This window comes from Gopherus flavomarginatus, chromosome 12, assembly GCF_025201925.1.
Source record: "Gopherus flavomarginatus isolate rGopFla2 chromosome 12, rGopFla2.mat.asm, whole genome shotgun sequence".
Taxonomy (NCBI): domain Eukaryota; kingdom Metazoa; phylum Chordata; order Testudines; family Testudinidae; genus Gopherus; species Gopherus flavomarginatus.
The window spans coordinates 38,209,817-38,234,729 of record NC_066628.1 but is presented as its reverse complement, the minus strand read 5'-3'; the positions used below and the strand labels follow the sequence as shown (position 1 = coordinate 38,234,729).

General features: G+C 46.5%; 1 protein-coding gene across 1 annotated transcript; it reads left to right on the top strand.

Annotated features, from left to right (window-relative positions):
- Window positions 1-18,711, top strand: LOC127033411 (E3 ubiquitin/ISG15 ligase TRIM25-like). Its single transcript, XM_050921447.1, has 6 exons — window positions 1-591; window positions 4,916-5,011; window positions 5,724-5,957; window positions 8,461-8,623; window positions 12,312-12,374; window positions 18,170-18,711. The coding sequence occupies exons 1-6, from the start codon at window positions 1-3 to the stop codon at window positions 18,709-18,711; spliced, it is 1,689 nt and encodes a 562-aa protein (XP_050777404.1).
- The last annotated feature ends 6,202 nt before the right edge of the window (window positions 18,712-24,913 follow it).

The following is a 24,913-nucleotide window of genomic DNA, read 5'->3' as shown; positions in this document are numbered from 1 at the left end:
ATGAGCAACACAAATTTTTTTTTCCTTGAAGACAACATTGTGTGCCCGATCTGCCTGGAGGTGTTCACAGATCCAGTCACCACTGCCTGTGGGCACAACTTCTGCATGGACTGCTTGCAGGATTACTGGGACCACCAAGCTGTGATTGGGGAGTGTCCCTACTGTCCACAGTGCCGAGAACCCTTCAGCTCACGGCCTCGACTCCGCAAAAATATAAGCCTTGGAGAAATAGCAGAAAAGTTCACCCAGGAGGAGGCTCGGGCAACAGCCAAGCTTCCCCTGGCGGGTCCAAATGACATCCCTTGTGATCTCTGCTCCTCTAGGAAAGTGAAGTCCATCAAGTCCTGCTTGCAGTGCATGGCTTCCTTGTGCGAAAACCATACCCAGTTGCACTACGAAGACAAAACTTTCAGGAACCACCAGCTGCTGGAACCCATGGGTGACCTGAAATCCAGACTATGCCAGAAGCACCACAAGCTGCAGGAGCTGTACTGTAGGACGGAGGGTGGGTTAGTTTGCTACACCTGTATCCGAGAGGAGCACAAGAACCATGACGCAATCCCGCTACAGGAGGAGAGAGCCAGGAAAGTGGTAAGTATGGACGTATGGATTTAGTAAGGAAGAGGAATGGGGCCCTCTCAAAAAGCAGATATCTAGTTCTAAAATAAAGATCTGCCTACACTGCATAAAAAGCATGGAAAGGACCCATTCTTTGGAACCTCTTGTGCTTGCAACACCTGTGCAAAGACTTGCATTCACACAAACCAGTTATCCCAGGCCTCTGGTCATAATAATTAGTTACAACACCTGTGTCAGATCTTTAGCAGACGTTTGGCTGAACCAGTATGAATGGGAAGCTGTCCTGGTTCAGACAGTTCTAACACCAGCCTATAGTGCAGTACTTCACTTTTGAAAATTACCCAGAAGCCCTTGTTTTCAGTCACAGTACTGTGCATTTTGGGTTAGGTGTTTCAGGAATCCCCCAGAATGCACTGGTACAACCACTGTTGTAAGGTGCCCTGTGTGCGTAATGCACCAAAATAATCAAACGCATCACCATGCAGATGTGTAACCATCGCAAGGACAACCAACCCTGCAATAGTTTCATCACTCACAGCCTGATATAACACCCACTGGAATCCACGGGATGACTATGGGTGCAATCATCAGCTATCAATGGTGCTATGCTAATTTTCGACATCGGAGGGTCTGGTCCATTGATTTCAATGAGAATTAGATCAAACCATTAGTAGAGAAACACCCTCTGTATAGTCAATTCCCAGTCTCCTTCCAGAGCAAGCAATTCCAAGGACATTAAAATAGGTGGCTCTCTTGAGAGCACAAGTCAATTTGTACCTGACTCCAGAGCAGCTTGTCTAAAATACCTGCAACAGGTTGCTGACCAAGTGCATCTGTCCCATGATTTAAAATAATCTGGGATGCAGAATAGGAGACCTAAAATATTCCCTAGGAAAAACTGATCTAATCAATCCATGCCTCTGTTTACCAGGGAGCATGTATGCCCGGCCACACCACCCACCGGATGTGGGGAAAATGCTTTTTTTCCCCTAGCCTTATTGAAGGTGAGGAAATGCATCTTACAAGTGGAAAGAGGCCACTCCACCTCCACTTGACCTCCCAGATCTTTATCCTCTGAACAAATGAAGATCTCTGAGACAAATTTAACTTGATGAGAGGTGGAAACCTTTCCCTAAACTCTTTGGGGGGAGAGCCCTAAAGACAGGCCAATGTGCAAGTGGACATAAGAAGTGTCAAGCAGGAAAGCGTTGAATGGAATTTTGCATTCTTGGTGGCAATGTAACACTGACAGACCCCAGTCATCGGCAGGAGGGATCAAACCTGGGACCTCTGGAGCTAAATGCATGAGCCTCTTGCATCAGCTAAAAGCCACATGGCTGTTAGCTAAGGCTGTAGAGCAAACTCATTAATCTCTAAGTGGTCTCGGTACCACTTGATGGGACAGAGGACCACACCCAGGAGGTGTGTGAGTTACAGTGGGAGATAATCCCATTGGGTTTTCCAACAGCCGTGTCACTTCCTGATTAGTTTGGAGTAGAGAACAGGGAAAAGGGAGGGGACGGGGATTGGAAGGAATAAATCTTTTCCATACTTCAGAAAACTATAAAGAGGGAAAATAATCATAAAATGGCACCTGGTTAAGATTCAGTAGCCTGGTATAAACATGTTGAATAGGATTTTCAGAAGCACTCACTGATAGCCTCTCTCTTTGCTCCCATTGAAGTCCATGGTAAAATTTCCATTGAGTTCAGTCAGAGCAGAGTTAGGCCATCACTGAGAGCTTTGGAAAAGATCTCACAGAAGTGTCCTTTCTTTGCAACAGTGTGTGTGTGCTTCAAGCTCTCCCATATGCCTGTTGTCATGTGCCCATTTCTTTTACACATCTATTGCTTCCTGCCTGCTGTATCCATGTCTTCAATGCCAAGTTTTAATTTAAAATAAAAATAACATTAACTAAAATGGCCTGAGACATGATTCATGTTTAGGAACACACACAGATTTTCAAAGGCACTGAAAGTCAATGGGCATCAGGCATCTACATGCCCTTGAATAACTTCTCATAAGATCCTGTCTCCAGCAGTGGCCACACCTGATGCATCAGAGGAAGGCAAAACACAGAGGGATGGAAGCTGTAGAACGCCTTCCTGGCCTCAGAAAGGAGTTCAACTGACACGCTGAAGCATGAGATTTGAGCACGCTTATCTTGCCATGGAACAAAGGCAGCCACTCACATCAGATTCCTGACAGCCATAGCCTTCTCTGCGGAGATCTGATAGTGCAGGAGGGAAAGGGTAATAGAGCTGGTGCCCATGTAACCCTATTATGGGCACCAGGAAGATCCCACAGAATAGATAAGAGAGCTTTTGCTCAGCCATAAACGTGGCAGAAACAGACTGTAACTCAGGATATTCTGCCTTTGCTCTTTTATATCTGTATTGTGGGCCAAGATCCTCAGCTAGCGTAAATTAGCGCAGCTCCACTGACATCAGTGAAGCTTTGCTGACTTGCAGCAGACGAGGAGCTGGTCCTGAGCACTTAGCAATAAATAGCCTAGAGTCCCCCGAGATGCAGGTATTCCTCTGTCAGGACTATTTCTAGTTGTTTAGAAGTCAATTAGTGCGGAAACAGACAGAACGAAACTCCTGAAGCCAAAGCAGGGCCATTTGTTGATCTGCTCCTTTGGAATAAAGTTAATTTGCAGTGGACCTGTCATTCATAATAGCATCCAAGGAGAGGCTTGGCTAATGCAGCAGTTGGAACATTGGGTTTTTGAGAGTCTGTGTTTCATCAGGTTTGTAATCAGCAGGGAGCTGAGCCGAGAAATTGCCAGATGCTTTTCTGCAGTCATGCTCCCCAGGGCTGTGAGCTTGTTAGAACTCAGACTAAGAAGGGTGAGGCCTGGGCACTATTTCTTGAAGGCAGGGAACATCTCTTACTGAAGAGCACCTTTCGAATTCAAGGCCCTATAGGGAGGTGTAGAGGTCTGCGCAGAAGGTGCTTTTTGCAGGACAAGGCCATGTTCTGTAAAGCACTCTGTGAATTTATGGTACATTTATTATACTATTACTGTTAATCACACTTGGATGGGAGACCACCCAGGAAATCCACACTGCTACCAGAGGCTGTGAAGCTGGCATTCCTTCAAGGTTACTACTGAACCACCTCAGGAAGGCGTGTGGGTGTAGGACTATGCTGTTGAAAGTGCCGCCACTCTGATGAGATGTAAATTCAAGGATCCCTTGTGGTCATGAAAGGCCTCATTTCATAAGAGTTAGGGACATTACCCCTGTGTCCTGGTTAGGTTTTTTCTTTGACCAGTTACATTCATCCAATCTAAATACCCTCTCCAGTTTCAAGTGGACATGATAATTTTCACTTTCCAACCTGACCTATTGTGCAGTGTTAGCTGTGCACTGTTAAACGCTGCCCCATTCCACTTCAAAAGGCACTTAAGTGATTCTTCAAGTTGGCCAGAAAATGGGCTTCCCCAGGAAATTTAAACTTCTCAGTGAAAAAAATCAAAATCCAAAATATTTCAATTTGGAAATACTGCTGCAATGCGTCATGGGAGTTGTAGTCTGGTTACTTCATGTCCATATTCTCTTCTATGGGCCAGGCTCTCCAGGAAGACTAAATTTCCCTTAATGCACCACAGTCTCCTCAATGTTAAGGAGGAGGCAGTGCATCATGGGAGTCCTGGGCCCCCTGGTGCATAATGGCAGCATAAGGCACCTAAACAACCTCTCCCTTGAGGCACTGCTGTGACATATCTGAACCAAAATATTTCAGTTTTCAAGCACTGATTTTTTTTTAATTGAAAAAACATTTTTTTCCATGGAAAGCTGGCCTTTTTTTTTTTTTTTTTTTTTAGTAAAAACCCAGTTTGATGGAAGATTTTTGACCAGCCCTACAGATTCCTGCTTCTAAAATGCTTTGAAATGGAAGCATTATGTACATGGAAATATATATATATTAATAGATTTATGCTGCTTTACATTAGTTGAGGGTCTGGCCCATTAGCTGGATATTTTTGTTAGTGATTAGCAGATAACTCACTGACAATAGGGATATGTACATTATCTTCTTCAGGTTTCAGATTGAACACTCCGTGCTGAATGGGGGTAGCTGACAACTCAGAACTATTGTTACAGGCTGTCTCAGGTTCAGGACAACACCGCATCAGGTTACCAAGTCTTCCCAACCATCAGAACTTGATTTTTTTTTTTTTAAGTGAAAGCTGAGATTCAGGGGCATAATTTTTCAGTGAGCAGTAGCTTCTGCAGAGAATTTTGTATTTGTGTCATCATGGAATGCTACATGTAGGGTGATGCTATATTTACAGTGAATGTAAATATGTTCATTCTTTCTTTCCCAGGTGGAGGCCAAGAGAGTACAAGCCAATGTGGAAAACCAGATCCTGATGATGGCATCAGACAGTCACAAACACAAAGGGAGGGTGGTCTATCTCACGGTAAAACACGCTGCTACCACTCTGAATACACTAGGCCTCAGCATGAACCAAATTATTTCCCAAACATCAGACTGTCAAAGGGTCTTTAATAGGATGGATCTTGAAACAAGAGCCACTGTATCACATGAGACCCAAAGATGGGGGAAGAGGGTCTTTACCCTCAGATGTACCTAGTATTAGAGTCTCTCCCTGTAACTGATCAAGCAAAGAGACCTCAACTGAAAGGCATTTGTGTACATTACAGAAAATATTGAAAGATTTTCCAAGGAAGGAACAAAGTTACTCCTTTTTATTCTTGTTCATTTGTATCACTGTAGCCCCAACGGTGGCCCACAATCCACTGTGTTAGGGACTCTACAAACACAACCAAAAGACAGTCCCTGTCCCAAGGAGCTTACAAGGCAGGATCCCAAAGGGGATCAGATTCTGAGCCCCTAACATGCTGAGTTGGCAGTGGGAGAGATCCCCTTGCAGAGTGAGCTACTACTCAGCTTGAGCTAAGGGCAGCAGAATCTGCCCCAAGGTACTTTAACTATCCTTGTAGGGCAGAGGCATTTTCCTCTCATCCTATTTACTGAGCCAATTGCCCAGAACCTGCTTGGAGAGAGTGAGGGAGGCACTTTTTGGGAGCACATCAGCACTTCAGGTCTTGAATCCACGTGAGTCATAAAGATCAGTGACTGCAGTGCGTGTGTGTGTCCTTCCCACCCAGAAAGTGGTAAAGAACTCAAGGGACGAGGTGCACCAAAGCTTTGCGGAGATTATAAAGGAGATCAAACGAATGCAGATGAAGGTGCTGGAGTTTTTAGACAAGGAGGAGAGAGCAGCCCTCGTCCAGCTGGGGAATTCCATTCAGCAAAAGCAAGGGAAGCTTGCTGACCTCAACAAGCAGAACCTCTGGCTGACAGACCTCCTTGACAATGCAAGTGACCAACAGTTCCTGCAGGTAGAGTTCACCCCTCCACCCTGTGACCACAGTAAACTGCACCCATCAGTATGTCCCGGTCGTCCTTGCGTAAGAGGACTGCCCCATGCTTAGCATCCACATCATCAACCACTGCTCCCTGCAGTTTACTTCATGCCTGTAGCTGAAGTAGAGTAGTGGTGAATTTCCTATAGCCTCTACTCACCAAAAGTGGGTATGGCTGAAGTAGCTGAGAAGGGCCTCATAGGCCGCTTTTCTGAATCATTACTTACAGCACCTTCTGCTGGGAGAGGCTCTGGTGTGATTCCCAGCTTGGGGATACCCGCACATGGTAGGTTGAAGAGAACTGGCATGCTAATAAAGTCTCACCACCCTGAGCACCGGTCTCAGATGGGCATGTACGCAGAAAGCCCATCCCTGCAACTCATGCTGCCCCAGCAATGAGAGCTGGCACAAGTATGTCTCTGAGCGGAGAATCACACCCCCACCTACAGGTGCAGACATACCCTCAGATTAGAGTAGCTGTCAACACCCTGTAGCCATTACTACTGCACCGATTTTTATTGATCATTTTCACTTTATCAGCCAAACTAACAGAACCATGTGGAGGAGTAACATAAGGGGAAATATTATGGTATGCAACCATTATTCATCACAAACTAACATTAGTTACAGTATTATCTCTGCCCTCAGATTGATGTGAAGGGGTAAAATAAACTTCAAATGCAGAAGATCGTCTATTTGCATTTGCTTTATTTTAGCTAAAGGCTGACAGATTATCATACTTAGGGTCTTTAAATCAAAACTGGATAGCTTTCTAGAAGAGATGCTGTTGCTCAAACACAAAGTCGGGACATTAGGCAGAAATTACTGGGCAAGGTTCTATGGCATGTGTTATGCAAGAAGTCAGACTAGATACCAGAGACGCCCCTTCTGACCTTAATCTGTAAATCTATTATTAGTTGTATTAGAGGAGCACTCAGAAGCCCTAACCAAGATGGGAGTCATCGTACACCACCTAGCACCTCAGACACATAGAACGTGACAGCCCCTGGCCACACAGAAAACTTCCAGTCCAAATAGTCAAGTTATCCCCATTTTACAGATGGGAAACCAAGGCACGGAGAGTGTAAATGACTTGCCCAAGTTCACACACAGTCTGTGGTACAGCAGAGATTGAACCCAAAACTCTGGAGCCCAAGGATGCAAAATATTGAATTCATTACTAAACGTGTTTAAGATTGGCAGGTTCTGGTCTGGCCAAGAGAAAGACAGGTAACCAATACAAATCATCAGTCAGACACCACCAGGTTTTTGCAGAGCAACTGGGATGAAGGTAGGAACAAGAGAAACACACTAAACATATTTTACTGCAGACTTTATATGGAAATCAACAGATGGGAATCTTCTAACTCAAACATTTATGAGGAACATTGTGCACCAAAAAGCTAAGCCGTGTCATGCTGAGTAAACCAACATCTGCCTGGTTCTTAATTTAATAGGGTACAAAGTAGGGGCAGTTTTTTCTCACAATTCCATTTGAAGGTTTGGAACCCTCCTACAATCAAAGCAACACGACCGTAATCACCTTGCGAATGGATGAATTCCAAAGAGCCAGCCCTGTGGCTAGTGTAAATCAGCATAGCCCCCCACTGAAGCTAACAGAACCAGGCCAAATTTCCCAAATCGAAAGAGGCTTAAAACTCACTTTGTTTTTAAGAAAACCTCTTTAGCTTTGGAAATAAATTGGACAGTGAGATAGTAACAGATTGGACCATCACAGCAGCCACATTGAGCTGTTAATGTTCTCTCTTACATGTGCTACTAATCCTTGCTTTAAGCGCAACTGTTTGTTTTTTCCCCGGACTGCATGCTTATGTTATGAGGCAGTGGGGAACTTTTCTTAACACCAAAAACAAATCAATGTTTCCGTGAAATCCAACAGGATTTACTTGGATAACAAAGACTCCAGCAAAATGGAGGAAAGGATCTTGTCCAGCAGTTCGAGTGGCTGTAATTCTGTGATTTCATCCAAACAAGTCCTTCAGAAAGGGGCAATTCCACCCTGTGCCACAGTCTGTGCACTACTTAAATCCTATTTTGAGGGCATAAGGGGAACTTAAGTGGTGCATAGGCAGCAGAGTAGGATCTCTGCACTGAGGTGAATGTCACCCAGCCCGGGGTCCCGGAACAATGTGTATCATGGGGGTACTGAGAGCTATTGAACCAAACTGTACACCTTGTGTATGATGGAAACCACTTCAAGCCAGGGGGTCCTCTTGATACGTACCCCATCATACATACACCCTGGATCCTTCCTCAGAGCTGATTGGTGAGAGAGCTGAGTTAGAAAAATTCATTATGGGCCAGATTCTAGTACACCACTCCAGTGTAGGGTCTCCTTACTCTCCGAGAAGTCCCTTTCACTCTGTGGAGTCCATGGAAGGAAGGGGGATCAGGATCTCACCCTGGAGCCTGGTTTCAATGAATGCTGAGGAGGTTTAAAAAGTTTCTGCCCTGCTAGGAATTCCCAAAGCTCAAGAAGTTGGGAGCCTGCACCGAACCCATCGTCAGTCTGAAGTGCGAAGAGAGCTCAAGTTTTGTCAGCCTTAAACAGACTCTGGGTGACCTGAAGGCTCAGCTATCGATGGTTGGCGTCTGCTTCATCAATAAAATCCTCACGAAAGGTGAGTGAGCTTCTTCCATCGAGATCTGAATGTTTTTCCCCCAAAGGGGGGGGATTTTCTGTGCAATGCATCCCCAGGTTCCAGTTCCTTTGAATGGCTAGGAAAGCATCCTGCTTACTGATCTCCCAGCACACAGCCCTGGCCGCAGCATAAACATTTTTAGTGGCTGAAATGGGGAATACCCCGCCCTCACCAGGTTTTTCAATGGGGAATTCTGTTTTGCCATTGACTAAAGATCAGAATGGACATGGTCAGGACTCCTAAATATCCCCTGCCTCTCCAGTCTAGGGTGGTCACCATTTCCTCCCTTGAACTCCTCCTTCTCTTCCTCTCAAGAATGGCTGTGGACTTGTACCTGGCTGGTCTAGACAATAGGTGGGTTGGCTCCCTCGATGCTGCTTTGCAGAGCATTCAGAGACAGCACCTATGCATCTAGTACCACCAGCCCTCTATCGGGAGCCCAAATAGAGGCTCTTTATGGAGCAAGAGACTGGAAGATACATCTGATCAATAGTCTCTTGAATTGCTTAGCTAACCTAGTCACCCACTGACTTTGAGCAACTGTGTCGCCCATAATTTCATGTATCCAGTTTCAGGGGTACTAACCTCCAACTTCCATCACAGGGTTTTATTGAGGAGACTCCAAGCCTGTGAAGTCTCATCTCTGAGCTATTGTTCCTACACAAAGTCCTATTGTCTCCCTGAGCTCACTTTCCCATTTAGTGTTCATGCTTTTGCCTGCGGAATGTACTATCAGCCACCAGCGTCTTCCCTTTAACTTCTAGACTGAGGCACTTGAAAGGGGGCTGGAGTCCAGGGTGGGGGCTCCCTCCTCTAGCTCCAGTCAGAATGGACTGTCCCTCCAGTTCAGTCACCAAGGACCAAATCCTTGACTGCTGTAAGTCAGAAGAGCTCCATTCACTTCAATAGGTCTATGACAATTTCCACCACTACCTCTACATACCATCCTCCAGTGGCTATCAGCTAACCTGGAGGTAGCTGGTGTTTTCTCCAGCCTGGCCAGCCCTAGCTTTATTGATGCTTTGCAGGTATTCACTCCTATTTATACACCTCTACCCTGTTATAACGCCACCGGATATAAAACGAATTCAGATAAAATGCGGTAAAGCAGCTCTCCGGGAGGCAGGTCTGCACGCGCTGGTGGATCAAAGCAAGTTCGATATAACGCGGTTTCACCTATAACGCGATAAGATTTTTTTGGCTCCCGAGGACAGCGTTATATCAAGGTAGAGGTGTACTTTACTGTTTCTAGTTCCCTTATCTGAAATATGCAAACAGAAAATAACAAAACTAACTTTTGACAGTTCCCAGCCTCCATACTTGAGACTCACTTAAAACTGTGACCCCAGTGCTTAAAGTGTGACTCTCCTTTCAGATAGCCACCTGTCTATAAATCCTGCTGACTATGCCACTATGGTATTTTGGAGTGCAATCAGACTGGCAAGGGGCTGTGTCACTCCTGCCCTGCAACTTTAGAGGCTTCTTAATGCTTTACTTCTGTAGCTCCCATCTGGGCTGCAGGTAACACCCTGAGCGTCTGTGTGGGCTGCAGCTAGCCAGTCACATGCTGGCTTCCACCAGGCTTATTTACCACTTGCAGGGGGACTCCCACCACACTCCCAATCCCAGCCCTTCCCCAAAAATGTGTACACCTTTACCTTGATATAACGTGACCCGATAGAACAGGAATTCAGATAAAACGTGGTAAAGCAGTGCTCCAGAAGTGGGGGAGGAGCCTGTGCGCTCCGACGGATCAAAGCAAGTTTGATTTAATGCGGCAAGTTTCACCTATAACGCGGTATGATTTTTTAGCTCCCGAGGACAGCGTTATATCAGGGTAGAGGTGTATTTTGTTCTGCCCTGACCAGTCCTCTTCTGGGCAGTTCAGATAAAGGTTGGTTGTCCCTGTAAGGGACTAATATACAACAACAAGGGGAGTAGTGGGGGCAAAAGACATATCTGGCTTTAAGATTAAGCTTGATAAGTTTATGGAAGGGATGGTATGATGGGATAGCCTAATTTTGACAATTGATCTTTGATTATCAGCAGATAGGTATGCCCAGTGGTTGGTGATGGGATGTTGGATGGGATGGGATCTGAGTTACTGCAGAGAATTCTTTTCTGAGTGAGTCTTGCCCACATGCTCAGGGTTTAGCTGATCGTCATATATGGGGTCGGGAAGGAATTTTCCTCCGGGGCAGATTGGCAGAGGCCCTGGAGGTTTTTCGCCTTCCTCTGCAGTGTGGGGCATGAGTCACTTGCTGGTGGATTCTCTGCAGCTTGAGGTCTTTAAACCACAATTTGAAGACTTCAGTAACTCAGACATAGGTTAGGGGTTTGTTATAGAAGTGGATGGGTAGGGTTCTGTGGCCTGCTTTGTGCAGGGGGTCGGACTAGATGATCACATTGGTCCCTTTTGACCCTAGAATCTATGAGTCTATGAGAACTTGCTCCTTTCAAATGGAGTTACCCACACTGGATTAATTTTGATTAAAGAACAAAAACATTTCTTTAACTACAGAGAGGAAATTCTGAGTACAAGTAATAAGGCATTAAAGGCAAAAATGGTTACAAGAAACAGATAGAATGCTTGCTAGTACTAAACAGACTAGATGCGGTTCAGGGTGAAATTCTTACCACAGGTTCCCAGTATCATTGCTGACCAAATTTTAGGTCAGGATCTGCCCCCGAAGTCCATAGGCTGTTTCTTTTGTATTCTTAGGTTGAAAAGAGATGGATAGGGAGAGAACCTGGGGTGTTTTTGCCCCTCACTTTTAGAGTTCAGTCATCCTTTGAAATGCATTTCCCTGAGTGTGGCCCCTAGATAAAGTTCTTTCCAGCTGAGCAAGGAGACATGGAGTTGGGGGGAGGAATATGGAGGGCAGGTTCATGCAATTCCTTCTGTCCCCTCTGTTTGCTGAGATTCAGATTTTCTTTGTGGTCTTCCTTTTTCCTCTCACTGTCTGAGGGCTGTATACTGCATACGTGCAAACTGAGATAAATACACACTCCTGTGGTTAAGACCCGTTTGACCAGTTTTATCTAATCAGGAGTATGAGAGTTTGAACATGTGCTTTAACATTATACGGGGGGGGGGGGGGGATTTCATACCTTTACACACAACGTTGCTACATACATTTCACCATGAGGTTATCAAGCATTGAGTTATTAGTTTTCATACGATACCTCAAGGCATATTTTGTGCAAAGATTATTACAGTAGTAGGATATGAATACAGGGGTGCACCTAGTCAGGGTCACACACGATAGGGATGGATTAATTTCACAAGGCTTTGGTTTGAATACACATCCAAAGTCAGGTACTTTGTCCAAGCTCCTATTGCTAGAAATCTCAAGAGAACAGACTTAAAAGGTTTCTGACCAGGCTGGGGAATACTGTAAGAACAGCTTCTCTTGTGGTATTTCAGGGTTTCTGGGTCCAGCTCTGGTCAGGAACACACACATGCAGAGAGGTATGAAAATGGGCCAGTTATCTTAACTGAACATTTTCCAACCTGTAGAACACTTCACTTTGGGAGAGGGATAAAGGTCCCAAGTGAAAGGTGGTGGCTTTTTGCGCCCACCCCAAGCATCTGATCCAAAGCTCACACATCCCCCTGCACTTCCCAAGCATCATAAATCCCTGCTATGTCTCTTTCATCTTACAGGAATAACAATGCAACTCTATGAGGTGATACCAGCAGATATGGACAGGAAGAGCCTCCTGAAATGTAGGTATTGGTACCACGTTTGACCTTTCCCCCCCCAGCCTTTCTCTGGCTTCTGGGGATGGTGTATTGTAACTGCTGGAGTTGAGAGTGTCCTCAGCTGAAGGAACTCAGTGAGCTGAAGTTGCTACAGTTTGACACAAGACTAGGCAGACCAGCCAAAGATGCAGCAAAATGTTTACTGCGAGAACAACTGTGAGTTGTGCGGAGCAGACATGGGCCATTTTGGCTAGTGCAGCAAAACTCTAGACACAACAGTCAGCTGTCAGGCAACAGACGAGTGGCCATGTGTCATGTGATCTCCATAGGTAGTTACTTATAAAGGGCCAACACCGTGCTGGTGCTGTACAAACAGTCTCTGCCCAAAAAAGCTTGTAATCGAAGGGCCTGAACCAGGCACTGCTGGAAATGGGAGTTTTGCTGTTGTTTAAACAAGGGCAGGATTGGCCTTTAATGGAGAGAACATTTCCCATCGAAAAGGAAGCATTGTTAGGTGGGAAGAGAATGGGAGTCAGGAGGTTATTCCCAGCTCTAACATCAACTCTTTAGGGTGACCCTGGGTAGGCCCCGGTGTCAGCATCACCCATTTGGACCATGGCAATTACTTACTTCACAGGGAGGTTTTCAGGCTTCTTTGGTAAAAATTTGTAAAGTGCTTGGGGCTCTTCAGATGAAAGGCGCTATAGAAGTACCAAGTCATATTAAAGTGACACTTTGGAATGATAGTAGGGGGATGGGCTATGTGTGTGTATGAATGTAATGGTCCCTCAATCACTCGCTCAGAGGGAGGCCACTCAGGCTGGTCCTTTCTGACCAGGCCCAGAGTCCGCAGGACAGCCAAGAGCCCACAATAGGCCTGGGCAATCAATAGTCACTGTCAGACTTTAGCCTGGGTTTGGGTGGCTCAAGCTGTCAGCCCTTAAACAGTCTATCAGGGCTGGCTTCGGGTTGGAGGGAGGCTACTCAGCCTCACTACAATGAACGTCATAGACATGGGGCTTTTGATATGGGTGAAAGGTGTGGCCTGCCATTCAGTCTAACGAGAACAGAGGATCTCTAACCACTTACTTGAACACAGTACCATGCCTGGTGCCTGCTTCCACACAGTCCCTAGGGGAAATTCATTGGCAAACCAGCAATAAAGTACCCCGCAAACTAGGGTGCCCAGATGTCTCGATATTAATTGTTTGTCCCACGTCCTGACCAATGTATGGTCGGGATGCCATTCGTCCCAATATTTTGCACTCCGGCAGCACTTGGGCTTTTTTTTTTTTTTTCTTCAGTGGCAGCGATATTTTGTTCTTGTCATCTGGTCACCCTACCGCAAACACCCTCTATGTAGGGAGCTTAACTAGCAGGCACATGGCCAGAATATCTGGCTCTCTGCAGCCACACCCTACCTGCAGAACCTCCAGGACACCAGGTGGCACTGGGGTGTTTCTAAGCCCAGCTATGCTATGGGATGCAATAGTCCATAGAGCAGGGGTGGCCAACCTGTGGCTCCGGAGCCACATGTGGCTCTTCAGAAGTTAATATGTGGCTCCTTGTATAGGCGCCGACTCCAGGGCTGGGGCTACAGGCGCCAACTTTCCAATGTGCCGGGGGGTGCTCACTGCTCAACCCCTGGCTCTGCCACGGGCCCTGCCCCCACTCCACCCCTTCCCATGCCCTCCTGTGAGCCTGCTGTGTCCTCGCTCCTCCCCCTTGCCCCCTCCCCCAGAGCCTCCTGCACACCACAAAACAGCTGATTGTGAGGTGCAGGGAGAGAGGAGGAGGCGCTGATGGACGGGGCTGCCGGTGGGTGGAAGGTGCTGGGAACTGGGGCGGGGTGGGGGAGACTGATGGGGGCCTGCTGACTTATTACTGTGGCTCTTTGGCAACTTATATTGGTAAATTCTGGCTCCTTCTCAGGCTCAGGTTGGCCACCCCTGCCACGGAGGCTGTTGCAGCTGGAGTTTAGAGCTGCCTCGGCTCATACTATGACAGGGGCCAAACTAGCCCTCACCATTACAGGAATCAATTCTACCCTATATCTGTTGAAGCAGGAAATGTATAGGCGTCTTTCCAATCAGTTTACTAGTGGCATCTTGTTTAAACAATTTCAGACTAAAGCAAAGGTCGCCTGACCTTTAGTTTTACTGTTGATATCAGGAGATATTTTCAGTATAGACCCAGAGGATGCCATCAGGTCAAGTTTAACCCAAAATTTAGGTTTAGTAAAAAAAAAGACAAATGAGTTTTACAGAAACTAGAGGCCAAAAGCCAGGTTTCTATGGATTTGTTTTGAAATTCTAATGGAAACAGGTTCCCTGGTTATTGAAACTTAAGTGCCAATGCATTCTCGGATAAAACTGAATTTGAAATAGACTAGGAAGTAACTGGGAAAAAAAGGGAAATTGACAACTATCTAAGCTGAGAGAAATGCAAAAAATAAAATGAGTATAGTAACAGGTGAGTTAGATTTTTTAAATTATTTCAGTTGTAATAATCTAAAGTTTGTGTAATATAAAGCAGGGATATTTAAAAAAAAAACATAACAATGTTCCTTTAATCATTAGTGTATTTTTGATGAGAGATCATGTTGTTAACAATATGGGCCTGCTTTTGAAATATTTTCTCTAATTTTGCAGGCATAATTGTCTGTTCTTACGTGTTTTTCAAACTGCAATTAATTGCAGGCACAAGTGATAAGATTTAGTAGCCTAAGTACTTGATTTGTAGGCACAATAAAGTAACTGGATTTAGTCTATCATTTGCAACTGCAATTAATTGTCGGTCTAAACTGTGCTTGTAGGATTACAGGCTGGGTTCAGAGTCATATTAAAAAAAAGGAGCCCTTTGTATTCAGAATAGAGCAAAAGGGTCTTCTTAAACTGGCTTAAAGCCAGGTAGCTTTGCCGAGTTTTAAGAATACCTGAGAAAGTACTTTAAAAAAAAAACAAAACTAATTTCTACTTAGTACTAGGATTCTGTGGTCTGTATCTGCCCTGAATTGGATCTACCATGTCTTAATAGAAAGGAGTTAAGAGGAAAAAAGTGATATAAGTAATCATAGTATTGGTTACAAATTTAAAGTTAGCCATTGCACAAAAGAGAGTTTAAGAGTAAAGTTAGTTTTGAGACCAATTATTTTTCCTATACAAACCCTAAAGTGAAGGAAAATATTTTAAGTTTCTTAATTATCAAAAGGGTTTTGTCTGAATTACAGTTTTCTTCTGCAACCCAAACCCTGCAGCACTAGTCTGGAGATGAAACTGACTAGAACTATTTTCACTGGCTGAATTAGATGCAAAAAGTTAGCCCACAGGATAAATAATGAAAAGTTCTGGGTGGGCATTGTCTTGGGGGTGGGGGGAGAACTGATCCCAATTTTGCATCTGGCTTCAGAAGAAGGACTGGGCCCTATATGCATAACTTCTTGATTAGAGAGACAAGGTAGAGGAGGTCTTATCTTATAGGACAGGGGTGGCCAACATGTGGCTCTGGAGCCACATGTGGCTCTTCAGAAGTTAATATGCGGCTCCTTGTATAGGCACCGACTCCGGGGCTGGAGCTACAGGCGCCAACTTTCCAATGTGCCAGGGGGTGCTCACTGCTCAACCCTGGCTCTGCCCCCACTCCCCCCTTCCCGCCCCCTCCGCTCAGCCTGTTGTGCCCTCGCCCCTCCCCTCTGAGCCTCCTGCATGCCACGAAACAGCTGATTGCGAGGTGCAAGGAAGGATAGGGAGGCGCTGATCAGCGGAACTGCAGGTGGGCAGGAGAAGCTGGGAGCGGGGCGGAGCTGATGGGGGGCTGCTGACTTTTTACTGTGGCTCTTTGGCGATGTACATTGGTAAATTCTGGCTTCTTCTCAGGCTCAGGTTGGCCACCTGTTATATGACTTTTAAATTATTTTGTTATGGAAGAGATGACAGTTATAGTTAAAGCTGCTGCATCCATTCTACACTCCTATTTTTATAGTTGTTCAGAATTTCTTGAAACTCTATCCTTTCAGGTTAAATTAATTTTAAAAAGATTGTTTTGGCTTCAAGATCCATTTTGTTTAAAAAAAAATCAGATTGGCTTGTTGGAGTACCAATAGGGTGGGGAAAATATACTTATTAAAAATACTCTTGCAGGTTTCTGAAGCAACTCTACAGCCAAAATAACTCAGGATAGAAACTGAGCTTTGCTATGTCAACAGTCCTCAATGAGAAGAGTCCAAGTGCTTCAGTGAAAATTGGGCTTATTTTGACTAGGGGGGAGGGGGAATGTAGTGTGCATTTGAGTCAGGACAGCTTACAGAGGGGGGTTAGCTAGGCTAATGATGGACATGACCATATCCCCATTGACTTGAATGGGGGCAGGATCAGACCCCGTGTGATGTTACGAAAGGCTGCGAGCCCCATGTACATCTCTTGCAGCTAAGCTAACAGAGCAGTGAGCAGCATGCTGAAGGTGTGGAAAGCTCAGGGAGAGCTGCCACTCACCTTTTAATGGTCACAGGAGGGAGACCTGCTGCAATTCACTCTAGGAAGGAGAAAGGTTGTTGTCTCCTGTACACCAGTTAAGTTGCACAGTAGAGAGGCTTCTCCTGGGACAGGGTGTTCCTAGAGGCGTCTAGCCAAATAATTTCATATTATGGAATTTACACTTGTTATATAACCAGTTCATAGGCCAACAGAACTTCAAACTTTCTGGAGAGAAAAGTGGCTTTGTTTTATTGGGGGGCTTCTCGTCCCTCTCTTCTCCCCTTCACTTTTTTTATTTTAATAAAAGCCAAGGAGACAGTTAAGGCTGCACAGTTTAATATTTGGAAGATAAAGTCTAGCCTGTCCTAAGGTTGTAGATGCAACTTTGGCTCCTCTCCCTGGCACATGTCCTACACGTATATGATCATATGCTATTTCTCAGCTACAGTATTACACCATGTGTTTTTTTTTTCCTTTAACTTTAAATACACGTGACATTTTCTTGCACAAAAAAGCACACTTTTAGCTACACGGCATATTCCATTTTAAGAGCACACCATGGAAGAGTAATGAAAAATGTTCATAGTATTATTTGTATGATCACAGCACCTAGGAGCTCTAGTCATAGACCAGGTCCCCATTGTGCTACCCACTGTATGAACCGAACAAAAAGAACGGTCCTACCTCTTTGGAGCTTACAATCTAAGCATAAGATAAGAGAAGAGGTGGATACAGACAGGGGAGCACAAGGAAATGAGACAGTACACTATGACTTACATAGACCACTTGAATTTGCAGCTAAGGCTCTGATCTGGAGCTCCATATGGTACCTGCTCTTTCAGGCTACTTTTGTGCCAGAAGAAAAGCCTGTAGTGGTCTCAAGCAGCAGCATAATGTTTTTAAATACTGACGGGATGCTCAGTGCTTTCTAGGACTCAAGCAGCAGCCCTTGTGTCTCTCATTCACACCAGGGAAAAGTCAGGAGTTAAGCGCACTGAAGTCAGACTAACACTGGTGTAATGCCAGCGTAGGTGAGAAGAAATCAGCCACATAGTCCTTCCCCAAGTATCTTGCACTAAAAAAAAAAAAAATCCAGTACATGCCCACTACATGACCACCACTTCTCTTACTACTAGTGGCAAATCCTCTCTGTGGAGAGAGGAAACAGCCCCTTGCCACCTTCATGGTAGGAATAGCTAATGTCAGTCCCTTCATCACAGTGTTCCCTGCCCTTCTGGTCTGGGAATGGAACTAGACTGAGCAGGACACAGTTTGATGCCTCCCTTCACACCCCCATCAGGAGTGGATTCACTTTGGCCATATCTCCTTTTGTCTCCTGTGAAACAGACTACTGCAACCTGAACTTCGATCCCAACACCGCCAGCGAGGAGCTCTTGCTGTTCAAGGAGACCCACTCCGTGCTGAACATGGGCATCCTGATGGAGTCTTTCTTCGGGTCCTGCCAGGGATTCAACCACTGGCCACAGGTCTTGTGTACCCGCAGCTTGTGTGAGGGCTGCCATTACTGGGAAGTCGAGGTCTCAGACTCATGGGTCTGCTTGGGAGCAACCTACAGTTACATGCACAAGACTGGGAAGAGCTGTATCTTTTACCTGATTGGCCGGAACAATACCTCCTGGTGCCTGGAGTGGGACTCCTTGAAGTTCTCTGTCTGGCACAACAACATCCAAACCGTGGTGAAGGGCAGCTATTACAAGACCATCGGTGTCTTCCTGGACTATGCTGCTGGCTCCCTGACTTTCTATGGCGTCACCAACACCATGAACTTCATCTACCGCTTCCTGACCACGTTCACAGAGCCACTGTATCCTGCAGTCATGGTGAGCAGCGGCAGCTCCATTACCTTGAAGCAGCATCCGTTACCTTGAAGGAGGAAGGGCAGTTTTGCTCCCTGTAGCCCACAAGGGCTCTTTGTTGCTAATGAAATTCACTTCTACCTATAGCTGCAGAGCTTGGTTTTTTAATTGCTTGACTACAGGTAAAAAACAGGTGGTGCATAAATGGTGTTTACACTGGATATTCCCCTGGGAGAAGTTTGTTCAGTTCTCAGGGTCATCTGGAGGTGGTAGGGAATTGTCATCCACCTGTTTACACCAGCCTTTTCTTTACGCACCATTTCTCCCTAGTGTTCTATTACCTTTGTAATTCTGAAGAGGCTGGGAACTCCTGGGTTTTATTGCTTGTTCTGCCACTGACTCGCTGTGTGACATTGAGCAAGTCATGTAACCTTTCTGTGCCTCATTTCTCTCCCCTGCCCTCCCATCTGTAAAAAATAGTGATACATGTGTGTTTTGCAAGGAGGTAGCAAGGCTTCATCAGGTAGGCCAAGATTTTCAAGTGACTAGTGATTTGGGGTGCACAAGTGACACTTTAATGAGGTGCTATGCACCCACCTTAACAAAACCAGGTGTAACACAGACAGACCCCCATGGGTGGGATTGAACCAGGGATCTCTGAAATGAGCCTCTACAGCATTTGCTAAAAGCCAACTGGTTGTTAGCTAAGGCTGTAGAACAGACATTTTCTCTCTTTCTGATGTTCCCTCTAATCTTGTGTGCCAGAAGTTTATCACCAGGACAAATAGCAGGGCAAGCCAGACCCTGCTGTACCCCTTTGAACTCGTGGAAGCTGTCAGTGAGTGTGCTGGTGTCATCTGTTCGTTTGCTGACTAAAGAGCCTAGGAAATCACCTAGGCTACCTTCCAGCCAATGCAAAATTGTTCCCTACTGGACATTTAGTGTTTTATTAAGGCAAGTTTGAAATATCCCAAGTGGCAGCATTTCCAGCACCATCACATCTCTTGGGAAACTATTCCACATGCCAACGGCTCTGTCAAAGTATTTCCTGTTGTTCACCCTAGATTTTTCCTTTCTTAATGTTAACCCATTATTCCAAGTTGTGCTCCCTTTTTACTAGCCTACACAATTTCTCTCCCTCCTTGTGGCTGGCTTCGGTGTTCCATTAAGGCTTCTCTGCACTCATCTGGAGATATAAATGTAGCCTCAGACCTGGCCACTGGAAAGTTGCTGGTTCTGCACCTAAGCTACTTGCCCATGCTCTGTCTTAAGTGACAGAGGTCCCTCTCAACCTGGTCAAATGCCTTCTTCAGTGTCTAAAAATGGAATGATAGCTTGAGTGAGATTCAAGGGGACTGAACAGATAAAACATATCAAGTGGTCAGAAGAGCTTCTTCTTCCAAAGAGTGCCACTTAGTTCCCTATCCACCACCTCAGTGAGAAGCTCATCTTATCTCATGGATAAAATTTGTGTTCATGTTTTTTGCATCTATATTCAGTAGGGAAAGTCAGCCATTGGGAAGCACCCTGAAACCAGGTTTTCCTCTCTGTACTATAGTAGTAGTTCAGTTTTCCCTGCTGTCTTTGGCACTCTTCCACCAATGTGTGTCCCATTAAAAACCTCAAGAGAAATGGAGAAAACAGCATGTCACCGTTTGTTTCTTCCCAAAAGCAGCGGGTTGAATCCTTCACTCCGTTATCCCTAGGTGGTCCTGCTGACTTCAATGAAGATTGAACTAGTGTTACTTACAGCAGAATTAACTTCCACAGCTTTTGGCTAGTTTTAAGGCAGGGGTTCTCAAACTGGGGGTCGGGACCCCTCAGAGGGTCATGAGGTTATTACATGGGGGGTCGTGAGCTGTCAGCCTCCACCCCAAACCCTGCTTTGCCTCCAGCATTTACAATGGTGTGAAATATATAAACAAGCATTTTTAATTTATAGGGGGGAGGTCGCACTCAGAGGCTCACTATGTGAAAGGGGTCACCAGTACCAAAGTTTGAGAACCGCTGTTTTAAAGGCTCCTCTGTGGTCTTTGACTAATAGTCAACTGACCCCTGTAGTGGTTAGATTAGCTTTTCAGGAGACCTATGTCACCATGGTCTCCTAACAGCCACATTCAAGTTAACTTCAAAGATCTTTTGAATGTTAATTGTTCCTTTGTTGGCAGCGAGTGCAGTTTGCTTCGGATGACAGCACTGGCTGCATCCCAGTGCAGCTCTGTGGCTGTCTCCCAAGGCAGTTCTGTGGCTGCTTTGCAAAGTAGGCCTGAGTTAATAGTCTCATTATCCTGGGCGTAGTCTTCAGGCACTTTAGAAATGAGAAAACATTGTCTTCTGTCTGAACCCCATCCCCATTCCCATCCCACCTACCTCAGGCTATTTTGCCTCCCATTTTCACAAGCCAAGCAGGGCATGGTCTAATCAGCACTTGGAAGGGGATTCCAGCACTGCAGGAAATGAGGCTGGGAATTCAGTGAGCAGCATCCTGCACTGGTACAGAGCCAGTGCTTCCGCATGGCTGTAGGAGGGCACAGTGTTACGGGAGGGAGTAGATTTTCAGGTGCAGCATTGCCCCAAATAGCACTAGATTCACAATCGTGACAGTCACTTTTCTTAGGGCTTGGCTACACTGGAGAGTTGCAGCGCTGGTGGTGGCTTTACAGCGCCGCAACTCACTCACCGTCCACACTTGTAAGGCACATACAGCGCTGTATCTCCCTGGCTACAGCGCTGGTTGTACTCCACCTCGACCTGGGGAATAACGACTATAGCGCTGCTGATGCAGCACTGCTCCGCCAATGTGGCCACCAAAAGCTCTGTTATTGGCCTCCAGAGGTATTCGGAAGTATCCCAGAATGCCTGTTCAGCCACTTTGCTCATCAGTTCGAACTCTACTGCCCTGGCCTCAGGTGACCAAGCATCAGACCCGCCCTTTAAATGCCCCGGGAATTTTAAAAATCCCCTTCCTGTTTGCTCAGCCAGGTGTAGAGTGCAATCAGTGAATCTTTCCAGGTGACCATGGCTCCACGTGGCAAATGAGCCCCAGCATGGAGCAATGGCGAGTTGCTGGATCTCATCAGTGTTTGGGGGGAGGAAGCTGTGCAGTCCCAGCTGTGCTCCAGCCGTAGGAATTACGATACCTATGGGCAGATATCAAGGGCCATGCTGGAAAGGGGCCATGACCGGGACACGCTGCAGTGCAGGGTTAAAGTGAAGGAGCTGCGGAGTGCTACTGCAAAGCCCGTGAGGGAAACTGCAGCTCCGGCGCTGTCCCCACAACCTGCCATTTTTACAAAGAGCTGGACACGATACTTGGGGGTGACCCCACCTCCACTCCGAGGACCATGATGTACACTTCAGAGCGGGGGGAGGAGGAGAGCGAGAGTGAGGTACTGGGGTCGGGGGAGACACCCCAGAGTCCCATGAGGCATGCAGCCAGGAGCTCTTCTCAAGCCAGGAGGAAGGTAGCCAGTTGCAGCAGCCGGTACTTGGTGGAGGACAAACAGAGGAGCAGGTTCCCAGTAAGCGGCTTTTATTTTCAGGATTGAAATTTTTCAGGAGAGGAGGGAGAGTTAAGGCTGCAGGCATGCATGCCCAGATGCGGAACAGCGCATTGAAGTGGTCTATCACATCGCGGTAATCAGCCTCGGTAATCTCTTCAAAAGTTTCAGCCAGAGCGTGGGCAATGTGCTTGCGCAGGTTTCTTGGGAGAGTCACTGTGGTCCTTATCCCAGTCAGGCTAACGCGTCTGTGCCACTGTGCCGCAAGGGGTGGGGGGACCATTGCAAGACACAGGCAAGCTGCATAGGGGCCAGGGCAGAATCCACATTGCAGTAGAAGACCTTCTCGTGCTTCCCAGGTGACCCACAGCAGTGAGATATCTTCCAGGATAAACTCCAGTGGAAAATTTTGGGATAGTGTTCAGTGTAGGTGCCCCCTGCAGCTGTTTGCTTTCCCCAACGCACAGAAACCCCGAGGACAGTATAGCCCTGAAGCAATCAGTCCCCCTTATTCACCATTTCGGGGCTCCCGTGGGTTGTGCGCGCTCTCTTTGGGATGGGAAAATTACGCTATTGTGAAGACTGTTACCCTCCTTAACTGCGGGGGAATAACTGCCTGGTATAAACAATGCTGCCTCTGTTAAGTGTTGCATTTTTGCCTTTACAGATGCAATCTTGAGATCTCAGCTGCCCGGGTTATCAACGGCTGAGAGACTACAAAACCTCCAGAAGAAGCCGCGAAAAAGCAAAGAAGACATGCTGCAAGCAGTTATGCAGCACTCTGTCACAGAGAATCAAAAAGTGCAGGACTGGAGGGAAAGGAAAAGCAGGATCCGCCAGAGAAATGCAGCGGACAGGACAAAAAGCATAAAGCAGCTGATAAGCATCCTGGAGTGCCAAGCAGACTCTATCCAGGCGCTCGTAGCCATGCAGGCAGAGCACTACCATGCCTGCCCCCGGCCCCGCCACCCTTGTCACAAAGCTCTTTCCCTTGTGTCCCCATGTCAGCTCAAAACCCCCTTCCCCAGCATCCAGGTTCTTATCACCACCACCAGCTGCCTCCAACACCTGTACGTTCACCAAGCAGCCCTGAGAACTACGATCCTTACCCTCTGCACTCAACCCCCCTCACCATGCAGTATAGCCATCCTGAAGTGCAGCAGTCATTGCACAGCACTCCAGACAGGACATATTCAAACCTGTGACTGTACAGTTCCCCACCCCACCCCCTTGCCCTTTTAGGTTCCCAAAAACTTGTGTCTGTCAATAAAGTTATTTTCTTTTCAATAAATGAATCCTTGGCTTTGAAAAGATAATCTTTATTATTGCAGAAAGTCAAAGATACCTTAGCCCAGGAAAGAAACAGGCACTGCAAATCAGCTTAGCGAACACAGATTCCTACTAACATTGTAACCACTGCACTTCACTCCTGTGCAAGGCACCAAACATTACTGTTGGTTTTCAGCCTCAAATTCCTCCCTCAAGGCATCTCTAATCCTGGCAGCCCTGTGCTGGGCCTCTCTAGTAGCCCTGCTCTCTGGCTTTGCAAATTCAGCATCCAGGCGTTGAACCTCGGAGGTCCATGCCTGACTGAATCTTTCACCCTTCCCTTCACAAATATTATGGAGGGTACAGCACACGGATATAACAGCGGGGATGCTTCTTTCCCCCAAGTCCAGCTTCCCATACAGAGATCACCAGCGTCCCTTTAAATGGCCAAAAGCACACTCCACAGTCATTTGACACCGGCTCAGCCTGCAGTTGAACTGTTCCTTGCCGCTGTCAAGGCTCCCTGTGTACGGTTTCATGAGCCACAGCATTAACGGGTAAGCGGGGTCTCCAAGGATTGCAATGGGCAATTCAAAGTCCCCGACTGTGATCTTCCGGTCTGGGAAAAAAGTCCCAGCCTGCATCTTCCTGAACAGGCCAATGTTCCGAAAGATGTGTGCATCATGCACCTTTCCGGGCCAGCCTGTGTTAATGTCAATGAAACGCCCACAGTGATCCACAAGCGCCTGGAGAACCATGGAGAAATACCCCTTCCGATTAACGTACTTGGATGCTAGATGGGGTGATGCCAGAATAGGAATATGCATCCCATCTATCGCCCCTCCACAGTTAGGGAAGCCCATTTGGGCAAGGCCATCCACAATGTCCTGCACATTCCCCAGAGTCACAGTTCTTCTTAGCAGGATGCGATTAATGGCCCTGCAAACTTGCATTAACATGATTCCAACGGTCGACTTTCCCACTCCAAACTGGTTCCCGACCGATAGGTAGCTGTCTGGAGTTGCCAGTTTCCAGATTGCAATAGCCACCCACTTCTCCACCGGCAGGGCAGCTCTCAAATCTCGTGTCCTTACGCCGCAGGGTTGGGGCGAGCTCCTCACACAGTCCCATGAAAGTGGCTTTTCTCATCCGAAAGTTCTGCAGCCACTGCTCGTCATCCCAGACTTCCATAACGATGTGATCCCACCACTTGGTGCTTCTTTCCCGAGCCCAAAAGTGGCGTTCCACGGTGCTGAGCATGTCCGTGAATGCCACAAGCAATTTTGTATCTTACGCTTTACGCGACACGCTATCGTCGGACTCCTCGCTGTCACTTCGGATCTTAAGGAATAGCTCAACTGCCAAACATGATGTGCTGGCGAGACTCTCAGTATACTCCTCAGCAGTTCGGGCTCCATTTCCCACAGAAGTCGCGCTGCACAGAAACCATTGAAAGAGGCAAGATGGCGCCAAACATGGAAAAACAGTGATTGCTGGGATGTGAA